General features: G+C 45.7%; 1 protein-coding gene across 1 annotated transcript in view; it reads right to left on the bottom strand.

Moving 5' to 3' along the window:
• LOC311230169 (man(5)GlcNAc(2)-PP-dolichol translocation protein RFT1-like) overlaps window positions 1-12,774 on the bottom strand; it is a 56,867-nt gene that overhangs the window by 30,984 nt on the left and 13,109 nt on the right. The window contains exons 4-5 of the mRNA XM_084316367.1: window positions 10,515-10,806; window positions 1,740-1,874 (exon numbers count right to left, since the gene is read on the bottom strand). Of these exons, the coding sequence (XP_084172493.1) occupies window positions 1,740-1,874; window positions 10,515-10,806 (427 nt within the window). The remainder of the gene's footprint in view (window positions 1-1,739; window positions 1,875-10,514; window positions 10,807-12,774) is intronic.

Here is a 12,774-nt window from a genome sequence, read left to right as displayed (position 1 = left end):
GCCGCGTAAGCAAAGTGACCACTGGTGCCGACGGGAAGGTCAGAGTGGCAGAAGTGCTCGGCCAAGGGCGGACCTACAACCGACCCGTGGCGAGGCTGATAGAGTCGCCAAGGCTCCCCGACTCGCTTAATGACGACCATGACCCCTGACTTTGTGACCTGCCTACCCTCACAACGGACATTGAGTAGTGGACAGTGCGGTTAATCTGTCTCTGCTTAGCTAATTAGGTGGGACTAATTAGGGGGCGGCTGTTACAAAGGGTCAGATTAAACCGAATATATGTATTTATTGATTGATATATATTGCATAATATTTGTATATCGTTTGATATCCCTTGTATATTCCTTTGTACATATACACGGAATGTCCCTTTAACCTAGTAGTTACACAGACCATAATATTTCATTCTCCTATTGGATGGCGTGCCACCAGCGCCAGTGCCGTGCCCCTAGAGCCGACTTGAAAGCTACCGTGAGGGCTTGTCTCAACATGCCCAGCTCTGCCCAGGGATACGGCTACCGAAATGAGAGTGGCACTATTTGTTCACCGTGCATATAAATATGGCGCAAGTAAATGTAGAAGTCCCTTACCCTTCTTCCCAACTTAGTAACAGAACGTGAAGCCTCACCCACTATGCAACGTGCGCTGCAGTAGGGCTCGTATTGCCCCAAAATAGAGTCGTGTTATCCTAATACGTTTGTTCAACGTATCGTTCGCTATTTACTAGTAAGCCTTCATTACGAGTCAAAGACCACGTGAAGTGAGTAATTGTGCGTCTACATAGAGCACTTATAGCCGCGTGCAAATAGGATAGTATTAACGTCAAGTTCAACTGTGAAACCACCGCGCACCGGAGGTTTTACACCGGCGACAGCAGAGCCCTTTCCGGCAGGATTATTATTATTCTTCATTGCTTTGACTGTGGCCGCTGGAGCAGAGAACCGTCTACCCCGCTGCTGTGTGGGATCTACCGTGAGGACATCATTCGAGCCCGTCTCAAGGAGAGACTCCACGGCTTCACCTGTGCGGCGCGCACCCTGGGATTACAGCTGCCGTTTTCATCCGCTGCTCCAGGGAGTAAGATCGCCCCCCGAGCAGGGCTAGTTGAAGTCCCTGTGGAACCCATTGACTTTGCATAGAGCATTGCCTCCCCCTGCTGGCTTACAACCGGTAGTACCCCCCTTCCAGTATCTCCAGCTATCTCCCCTGAGTACCATAGATATAATTGGACATTCATTATTGATTTGCCTATGCATAATTCCTTTGCCTTATAAGCGCAATTAAAGTAAAGTATATTATGTAATAATACCTTTGATGTAATAAATATTCTAAACGAGTATTTGTGTGGAAACCGTATCATTGTGGAGGAGTTCTCATCTGATATACTTGTGTACGGTATGGCCAGTAATGTACATAAGACGGTAGTGGTTTAATGATACCATACTTGATTAATACAGTCAGGGAATTGTACCCCTCAGTTACACTACCTACTAGCTACTACTACTACCTACTACCTACTAGCATCACACTACCTACTAGCTACTACTACTACCTACTAGAGAGAGAGAACATCACACTACCTCTCCCTCAGCTCTGCAGGGCAGCAGGTCTCTCACACTGTGCAGAGAGAGGGAACATCACACTACCTACTAGCTACTACTACTACCTACTACCTACTAGCATCACACTACCTACTAGCTACTACTACTACCTACTAGAGAGAGAGAACATCACACTACCTCTCCCTCAGCTCTGCAGGGCAGCAGGTCTCTCACACTGTGCAGCGGGAACATCTTCCTCTTGGCCTCTTTGGATCCCAGGAGACGGAGGAAGTAGAGGACGTAGCACAGCACCAGGGACCCCGTGTAGACCAGCTGAGAACCAGGAAGTACAGGAGCATGATGAGAGTACAGTAGGGGGGGAACCAGGAAGTACAGGAGCATGATGAGAGTACAGTAGGGGGGGAACCAGGACGTACAGGAGCATGATGAGAGTACAGTAGGGGGGGGAACCAGGAAGTACAGGAGCATGATGAGAGTACAGTAGGGGGGGGAAGCAGGAAGTACAGGAGCATGATGAGAGTACAGTAGGGGGGGGGAACCAGAGCCATAGATTCAGCGCTGTAAGCAATTCACCTCATCTCTTACCTGCATACAACCCTCCTATATACCTACTTAGCAGGATATGCATATAACCCATATAACTCTGTATGATTGCATGTGCAATAATGCTGTATATATTATGTTTACTCTTACAGAGTATATATATATATATATATATATATATATATATATATATATATATATATATATTCACATCTGTCTGTACATACAGTACCTGCATATAATCCTTTTTAGATATTTGTAGACGCTATAACTCTGTTTATAAACCTAATTTGTGTCTCTCTTTCTTTTTAGGTCAGGTGTGAGGCTTAGGTGTGAGGTTAGAGGAACACACAGACATCATGGCTCACGTCTTCTCCAGTCAGAGACAGCCAGAGAGCTTTTCTACTGAAGGCACAGAGAGGAAACTGGTCTCCATCTTCTTGTCTGACTCTGGAGAAGACAGTGAGTGCATTTCCCATGATGTTGGCGTGTTCCTCTAACGTTGCTGGATACCAAACACCAAGCCTAACTTTAAAACAATTACATTCATGAACAGCGAGTTGTCAGTTAGAGGCTTTTGTGACACTGTACATGAGATGCCTGGCTTTTAAGATAACCGGTTTGATATCATCCAGTGAGCAGCTGGAGAACCAACGGCTGCAGAACTAACGGCTACAGAACTAACGGCTGCAGAACTAACGGCTGGAGAACTAACGGCTACAGAACAAACGGCTACAAAACTGACGGCTGCAGAACTAACGGCTGGAGAACTAACGTCTACAGAACTAACGGCTGCAGAACTAACGGCTACAGAACTAACGGCTACAGAACTAACGGCTACAGAACTAACGGCTGCAGAACTAACGGCTGGAGAACTAACGGCTACAGAACTAACGGCTGCAGAACTAACGGCTGCAGAACTAACGGCTACAGAACTAACGTCTGCAGAACTAACGGCTACAGAACTAACGGCTGGAGAACTAACGTCTGCAGAACTAACGGCTGCAGAACTAACGGCTGGAGAACTAACGTCTGCAGAACTAACGGCTGCAGAACTAACGGCTACAGAACTAACGGCTACAGAACTAACGGCTACAGAACTAACGTCTGCAGAACTAACGGCTACAGAACTAACGGCTACAGAACTAACTGCTGCAGAACTAACGGCTACAGAACTAACGGCTGCAGAACTAACGGCTACAGAACTAACGGCTGCAGAACTAACGGCTACAGAACTAACGGCTGCAGAACTAACGGCTACAGAACTAACGGCTGCAGAACTAACGGCTACAGAACTAACGGCTGCAGAACTAACGGCTACAGAACTAACGGCTGGAGAACTAACGGCTTCAGAACTAACGGCTGCAGAACTAACGGCTGCAGAACTAACGGCTGGAGAACTAACGGCTACAGAACTAACGGCTACAGAACTAACGTTAGGTTATGACTATAACCAAGTTCTGTTAGTTAGGGGCGATGCTTGGCATCACTACTGCACTATCTCGCGTACGTGCACGCGTACTGAATAAACCACAAATGTACCTCTAATACCAGTATTAGTCTGACCACACCCCTCATCAGCTTACCTTCATAAGCAGGTGTGTGGTCACCTGCTCTCCTCCTTCCCAAGCTTTCACCACAAGGTGAGGACAAGGGCTGCAGCGGCCGTCTGATGCCAAGCATAGTCATAACCTAACGTTCTGTATCGTTAGTGGCTTAGCTTGGCATCACTACTGCACAAGGGAGGCCAAGCGGAGCCACTTGGCTGACAAATACACCCCGCTGACAGCCCCCCAAAACCATCAGAACAGGGAGGGCCGAGCCCCCCCGACCCCCCCTAATGGAGGGTATCCCCCCTATTAGAGGCTTCACGGGAAGGCGACGGACCCGACCGTGCGAAGAGGCACTCAAGCAACTTAACGCACAGGGTGAGCAGACCGTGGCTTGACCCCACGACTACACACACGCACAACCCGCATGCCACCCGGGAACGAACGGAGGAACAACCTCGTTACTGCCCCCAGAATCACGGGGCCAAGGGCAAACCCAACCCCGTGGCAAGGCCGTAGCAGCGGAGCGCGAAGGAAGACCCAGACCCACCAAAAGGACTGGACTCCCTGGAATGGGGGCCCGGAGAAGTCCATGATGCCAGCATCAAGACCCCACCAGGTGGGCACGTAGTGCCCCGCCCCCCACATCGCCAGCGTATTCGGACAAAGGCCCCTCAGTTACTGCACCTGGTATTCCCAGGCGGAATCCCATCCAAGTACTAACCAGGCCAGAACCTGCTTAGCTTCCGAGATCGGACGAGATCGGGCGTGTTCAGGTTGGTATGGCAGTAAGCCGAGCGGGCCCCGTCCCCCCAATAGTACACCGCCTGGCACACTGACCCTGCAGAACAGGCAGTCAGCATGGCCGTAAGCACACAAAAAGGTTAACCAACGGAAGCAGGCAGCGCACCGGGGAAAAACCAGGCAACAGGCTGTTAACCCTAGCCTGGAGACTGCGGACGAGACAGGCGCCAGAGGGGACAGCTGAACACAGCCGCCCCGGCGGAAGGAGCGTAAGCTGGCGGTGTTGCATGACCAAGCCTCCATTTAAAAACCCCCACCCAGAGGGGTCGAGGCAGAGAAGGCTGACACGATTGGCAGACGTCATGAACGTGCAGGGGCACCCTCAAACGGTGAACCCGGGAGTTGACACTGCTCCAACACACCAGGGAATCAACCACCTCGGTGTTACCCAATGCGGTGGTTGTTCCTATAACCCCTCAAGAAAAAACTCCAAAACACACCTGCGGGCATACACCGGCTATACCGCAGTACAAGTGTTCCAGTTTCCAAAAAGGGTTAACCCAGGCCTACGGGTCGCAAACATCACTTCGGACCGGGCCTGGCGGTACGGGAAGCACAGGGTCACCAGAGGAGGTCAAAAAACCACCCCCACAGGCCCCTCTTCGCCATGCGTGAGAGAGGAGCGAAAAATAATGGAGAACCAGCCCCTAAGCACACCGTACCCGGTATTCCCCGGCGGTCTCCCAACCAAGTACTAACCAGGACCAACCTGTGTAGCGGCCGAGATCCGACGAGATCGAGCGCGTACAGAATGGCATGGCTGTAAGCCATGACGACAGTGCTGAGTAAAAACATACCCAACCAGGGTCTCCATAGCGCTTAACCCTGTGACACCCAGACCGACCTGGCATTTTTCCCCCTGAAAAAAGCCCAAGTCCCTCAGGGTACCAGAACAGCAGATCTGCATCCCCGGCGGACAACGGGTTCAACCGATCTGGACCAGCGTGACCAGAACCAGTCCCGTGCCCTAACCACGCCGACATGCCTACTCCAGGAGAAGGGCAGATATGCGTGTTGATCTTAACATGAAAAGAAGGCGCCACCCAGACGTTCGGACGAACCGCGCCTGGTGGCCCACCCCAAGGGCGTGAGACCCCACTACATATGTTCAGATCCATCCCGTCATCATCCCCCAGACATGAACGAGAATCCGTCGACAACCCACCCAGGTCATGGGATGTGGTCGTCGGAAGAGGAAAAACCCCCATCTCAGTTGCTTTATAAAAACGCTGTTTCAACCACAAGCAACCAAGGCGTGCCAGCCAATCGCCTGTTTACAGCGAGCTAGCACTATACGTGCGTCGGGACACACCCCCATCAATGAACAGGCTATTTAGACCTGTCATTGAATCCCCAAGGCGCCCAGGGGAACGACAAGAGGGGTGTGACACTCCCTAACTCCAACACTTCTGGAATAGAAAGAAGGAAGCATCAACAGTATGTATCCCAGTCTACACAGCCGGGGTAAAAAATGTTCACATTTTTACATCCCACCACCCTCCCATAGGAAAGAGACGGGGATCCCCAGAGAGACTTCCCACGCGAGCTGTACAGATTGAAAAGAATATATTGCACCTTGAGCCATGTAAAAAACTGGTTTCAGGGCCTCCGGGGAAGAGGCACTGAACCCATACACACTCAACAAACGAATTGAATCGAATATACATACAACTGCAGAACTAACGGCTACAGAACTAACGGCTACAGAACTAACAGCTACAGAACTAACAGCTGGAGAACTAACGGCTACAGAACTAACGGCTGGAGAACTAACAGCTGGAGAACTAACGGCTACAGAACTAACAGCTGGAGAACTAACGGCTACAGAACTAACGGCTGGAGAACTAACAGCTGGAGAACTAACGGCTACAGAACTAACGGCTACAGAACTAACAGCTACAGAACTAACAGCTGGAGAACTAACGGCTACAGAACTAACGTCTACAGAACTAACGGCTACAGAACTAACGGCTACAGAACTAACAGCTACAGAACTAACAGCTAAAGAACTAACAGCTGGAGAACTAACGGCTACAGAACTAACAGCAACAGAACTAACGGCTGGAGAACTAACGGCTACAGAACTAACAGCTACAGAACTAACAGCTACAGAACTAACAGCTGGAGAACTAACGGCTACAGAACTAACGGCTACAGAACTAACAGCTACAGAACTAACAGCTAAAGAACTAACAGCTGGAGAACTAACGGCTACAGAACTAACGGCTGCAGAACTAACGGCTGGAGAACTAACCGCTACAGAACTAACGGCTACAGAACTAACGGCTACAGAACTAACGGCTGCAGAACTAACGGCTGCAGAACTAACGGCTGCAGAACTAACGGCTGCAGAACTAACGGCTGGAGAACTAACCGCTACAGAACTAACGGCTACAGAACTAACGGCTACAGAACTAACGGCTACAGAACTAACAGCTACAGAACTAACGGCTGCAGAACTAACGGCTGCAGAACTAACGGCTGCAGATATATACTATACTAGAACCTCATCAGTTCTTTCCTTAAAGTGACCTTTATTTTCCTCTTTCCTTTAAAGTGTCCTTTCCATTTAGTTTAAAGTAACCGTTTGTGTGTGAGCGAATGCAGCGTGTGTGTGTGTGTGTGTGTATGTGTGTGTTCATGTGTACTTGTGAGTGGAGAGATCAGTGTTCAGTGTTCCAGGCCTGTACACTGCGATGATATGATCGCGAATTGCCCCTTTAATTGGCCGTTGCGATTGGTAAATATTATCTGGGGGCGGGCTTGCGAGTAGTGCTTTCAAGCCTTGCATTCGCATTTCACTCCTAAATTATCCAAGGCGTGTGATGACGCCACTCACGCGAGCTGTCAGTGCGACACAATGTCGTGGTGCTATGAAAGAATCTGTCGGCAATGAATGAACTTACTGCGATCACCGATAGCCTGAGTGAAAAAAAAGATTTGCGTGTGGAGTGAATCTAGGTCACGCTATATACTTGGTACTTGTAGTCTATCGTGCGATTAAAGACCATGTCCCTATCTGCGTAGTCTATACATCCAACACCAAATCCCATAATTCCTAGCAAAACGAAACTGAATGTGGCCTCTCTTCCTTTCAATATGGACTATTGCATCGCCAAAGAAGCACCTCATTTCAATACATTTAAGATACAAATTTTGCTCTGCAAGAACAACGGAGTGGATATCAGTCCATCTTATGACAACCACGTCCGATGTGGAGAGATGATAAGATGATGATGATTGACGTGATGATGTGATGATTGATTGACGGGGACACGGACACTTCTAACGTTCAGGTTCAGCCATGCATTAGGTGAGTAGTAGTAGCCCACTATTAGGACGTGAAATACTGTCTACTTAAATTTATAAAATATCAACCTATCTATCTATCTAATAATGAGACAATATGCAAATAAGATAATACTAATAATTGTCACGGTGTCCCCGTATATGAAATGAAAGTGGCTTGCAACTTTACTGGCTGTCACAAACAGTTTATTTCTCGTTTAGCATAGTATTACATTCCACTTCTATAAACAATCAAAGTCCTACCGTAAGAGCCTCATACGGGTCAATTAAACCTTTTTGATTAGTCTTTCCTTCGAGCTAAGTTGGACTGAACATTTCACTGTCAAAAGCGCAAATGTAAATAAGGTTGCGTCGCAACACGGTTTTCAAAATAAAGGTCACATATACAAATACCTCTCAATTCTTACTAAAAAAAGTCCCGGATATACATAAACATTAATTGGCATAGATCTCTATAAACGGCCCAACACATTGATCACTTTAGGCACACACTGAAACCAGTAACATCACAAATATGAAGCAGGTAATTACCCATACAAATAATAAACCTTTCATGGGGTTATTTACAATAATAATTAATTTGATTTCTAAAGCACTTTTCATTGTGAAACAAATGTATGCAGAGTTTCTTGTCCTCCTGATTAATGCAATGGTGTGTGTGTTGTGGTGATCTCATTCAAGGAGCACTACACAAGCACGCACACACACACACAGTTTGTTGTTTTTGTTCTATTAGTGATTTACACACTTTCTCGGTTGGTTCATTATAAAAGATACAAACCTGAAAACAAACGCACTTAAATGTTAAATAAAAGGACCACAGTAATGAGGCAGGAGGAACATATTTTTTTAATAATGGTAAAATTGTTATTTAAAAATGTGCCCCTAAAAAATATTTTTTGCCCCTAAATGTCTCATTTAGGGGCAAGTGTGCCCCTAGTGAAAAGGCTTAGCGTACAGCCCTGTGTTCTGATGGCCTGGGGGAAGAAGCTGAGCCTTAGTCTCTCTGTTCTTGCTGCGTGTATACGGAGGCGCTTGCCTGACCGCAGCAGCTTGAACAGGCTGTTGTTGGGGTGGTGAGGGTCTTTCATTATCCTGCAGGCTCTGGATTTGCACCTCCTGTATACTGCACCTTGTGTATACTGCACCTTGTGTATACTGCACCTTGTGTAGACTGCACCTTGTGTATACTGCACCTTGTGTATACTGCACCGTGTGTATACTGCACCTTGTGTATACTGCACCTTGTGTAGACTGCACCTTGTGTATACTGTACCTTGTGTATACTGCACCGTGTGTATACTGCACCTTGTGTATACTGTACCTTGTGTATACTGCACCTTGTGTATACTGTACCTTGTGTATACTGCACCTTGTGTAGACTGCACCTTGTGTAGACTGCACCTTGTGTATACTGCACCTTGTGTATACTGCACCGTGTGTATACTGCACCGTGTGTATACTGTACCTTGTGTATACTGCACCTTGTGTATACTGCACCTTGTGTATACTGCACCTTGTGTATACTGTACCTTGTGTATACTGCACCTTGTGTATACTGCACCTTGTGTATACTGCACCTTGTGTATACTGCACCTTGTGTATACTGCACCTTGTGTATACTGCACCTTGTGTGTACTGCACCTAGTGTATACTGCACCTTGTGTATACTGCACCTTGTGTATACTGCACCTTGTGTATACTGCACCTTGTGTATACTGCACCTTGTGTATACTGTACCTTGTGTATACTGCACCTTGTGTATACTGCACCTTGTGTTTACTGCACCTTGTGTATACTGCACCTTGTGTATACTGTACCTTGTGTATACTGTACCTTGTGTATACTGCACCTTGTGGATACTGCACCTTGTGTATACTGTACCTTGTGTTTACTGCACCTTGTGTGTACTGCACCTAGTGTATACTGCACCTTGTGTATACTGCACCTTGTGTTTACTGCACCTTGTGTATACTGCACCTTGTGTATACTGCACCTTGTGTATACTGCACCTTGTGTATACTGCACCTTGTGTATACTGTACCTTGTGTATACTGCACCTTGTGTATACTGTACCTTGTGTATACTGCACCTTGTGTATACTGCACCTTGTGTATACTGCACCTTGTGTATAACTGCACCTTGTGTATACTGCACCTTGTGTATACTGTACCTTGTGTATACTGTACCTTGTGTATACTGCACCTTGTGTATACTGCACCTTGTGTATACTGCACCTTGTGTATACTGCACCTTGTGTATACTGCACCTTGTGTATACTGCACCTTGTGTATACTGTACCTTGTGTATACTGTACCTTGTGTATACTGCACCTTGTGTATACTGTACCTTGTGTATACTGCACCTTGTGTATACTGCACCTTGTGTATACTGCACCTTGTGTATACTGCACCTAGTGTATACTGCACCTTGTGTATACTGTACCTTGTGTATACTGCACCTTGTGTATACTGCACCTAGTGTATACTGTACCTTGTGTATACTGCACCTAGTGTATACTGTACCTTGTGTATACTGCACCTATTTTTATATTCAGTTAATTAAATAGTTTAGTTTATTTTTTCTCACATACTTAAATTAATCTAATTTATATTCATGTCTTTATTTCTATTACCCTGCCCATACCTGTAACCCGCCCTCCCCCATGCTGCTATGACGCCCAAATGTCAATAAAGGAATATCTTATCTCATCTTATCTGATCACCCCCCCCCCCCCCCCCCTTACCTGTGCAGCGGCGAAGATGTAGAGACCCCACCCAGGAGCGGACACCACCAGCACCACCGTCAGGATGCACTTAGCCACCATGGCGAGGCTCTCGGCCACCACCTTCAACCTGACAAACTGGTGCGCCTGAGCCAAGACCCACAGGGGCTCAGCCAGCAGCTCCTGCAGCGCGGCCCAGGAGAACATCACCACGGCGGGGCCGTAGTGTGGGATAGCCTGGGGATCCGGGGCCTCCAGCAGCCACAACCAAACACAGACCAGCAGCGACGCCCACAGCACACCGAGTGGCAACCTGGGAGAAACATCCAGACATATCAATAGTGCTGAATATTTATATTTACCATATATATATATATATATATATATATAATACTACTACTACTACTACTACTACTACTACTACTACTACTACTACTACTACTACCATAGTGTCTTTATACCTGTATCACTGTACATATTAATACTATATCTATATCTGTACATATCTCTTACCTACTCTTACTAGTTACACTGCTGGCCAGTATGACTTACTACCATAGTGTCTTTATACCTGTATCACTGTACATATTAATACTATATCTATATCTGTACATATCTCTTACCTACTCTTACTAGTTACACTGCTGGCCAGTATGACTTACTACCATAGTGTCTTTATACCTGTATCACTGTACATATTAATACTATATCTATATCTGTACATATCTCTTACCTACTCTTACTAGTTACACTGCTGGCCAGTATGACTTACTACCATAGTGTCTTTATACCTGTATCACTGTACATATTAATACTATATCTATATCTGTACATATCTCTTACCTACTCTTACTAGTTACACTGCTGGCCAGTATGACTTACTACCATAGTGTCTTTATACCTGTATCACTGTTAGGGCTGGGCGATATGACGATATTATATAAATATCGGGTACAGTTCATTAACGATACACTTTTTTAACGTATCGTGGATATCGTGATGTTTTGACCAAGAGGATTGTGTCGCGTCAATCTGGTCCACCCCGTTCAAACTTTTGAACAACGCCGCTCCCACACACACACTACTGCATCAAAGTTAGTACTTATGATTAACAAAGGCATTCGTTTTGTGGCATCAACATTATATAGTTACACGTTATATAGTTACACATCAGCGTATTTACCCAAACATACAGTAGCAACGTCCGATGACGACATAGATAGAAAGCGTTACTGTTCATATCTCAGTCCGTGCCGAGTTGTGCGTGCCCATTCTGCGGTCTGTTAATAAAGTTTTCAATCAGACAGATGTATGGAAAGGCTTTTATTATAACATTTGTTGCAGTAAAATCATTATGCCTCGTTGTGATGCTGCGGTGCGCTAGTAATCACTCGTCGGCTGCGGTGAGCTGTTGTTGTCGTTGAGCTGAGCTCTCGTTAAAATCAATGGAGGGCATTCAGGAATGTAAAAAAAGAATAGCGCTGCTTGCCGATTGGTGCTAAGAACAGCAGGGCGGGTACAAGCGGTGTGACGTAATTGGCAGACTCGACTGTCAATCAAAATTATTCTGTTTCCGGCTGAATGATTGAATGAATGAACGTTATTAACGATTGCAGAATGGGTACAATACAGTACAGCTCAATACAACAACAGTGGACTGACTGGAGGATGAAGACCAGAAAAAGACTTTCGGCTTTTTTACATAAGGGTCCTCCATTTTCAATTCATCAAAACATTTAGAGACATACAAATATACAGTAGTTTCATAAAAATGCTAAAATCCTATTTATTGATTGATTGATTGATTGATTTAAAACTTTATTAACATATTGCAGAATGGGTACAGTACAGCTCAATACATACAATTGTTAAGGGGATGCAGACCAGAGAAAGACTTTCGTCTTGTTTACATCAGGGTCCCCCATTTTCAATTCATCATATTTCATATCTAAATCATATAATATCTCATTGCTAAATATATGCAATATATAATCTAATAATCCAATAATCTAAATCTAATATATAATATAAAAATGCTAAATGCATGGGTATTTTATTTTGTCTTTAATGTTAGCTTGCAAACTCAAATACTGTCTTGGTAAGCCTCATAATGAATTGTTTGGGGGAAAAAAGAAAAACATTGTGATGCGTATCGTGTATCGCCGAAAGGTCAGAAAATATCGTGATATCATATTTAGGCCATATCGCCCAGCCCTAATCACTGTACATATTAATACTATATCTATATCTGTACATATCTCTTACCTACTCTTACTAGTTA

Source organism: Notolepis coatsorum, assembly GCF_963971535.1.
Source record: "Notolepis coatsorum genome assembly, chromosome: 6".
NCBI lineage: Eukaryota > Metazoa > Chordata > Actinopteri > Aulopiformes > Paralepididae > Notolepis > Notolepis coatsorum.
The sequence above is the reverse complement of the archived record's forward strand: the minus strand, read 5'-3'. Positions and strand labels throughout refer to the sequence as shown.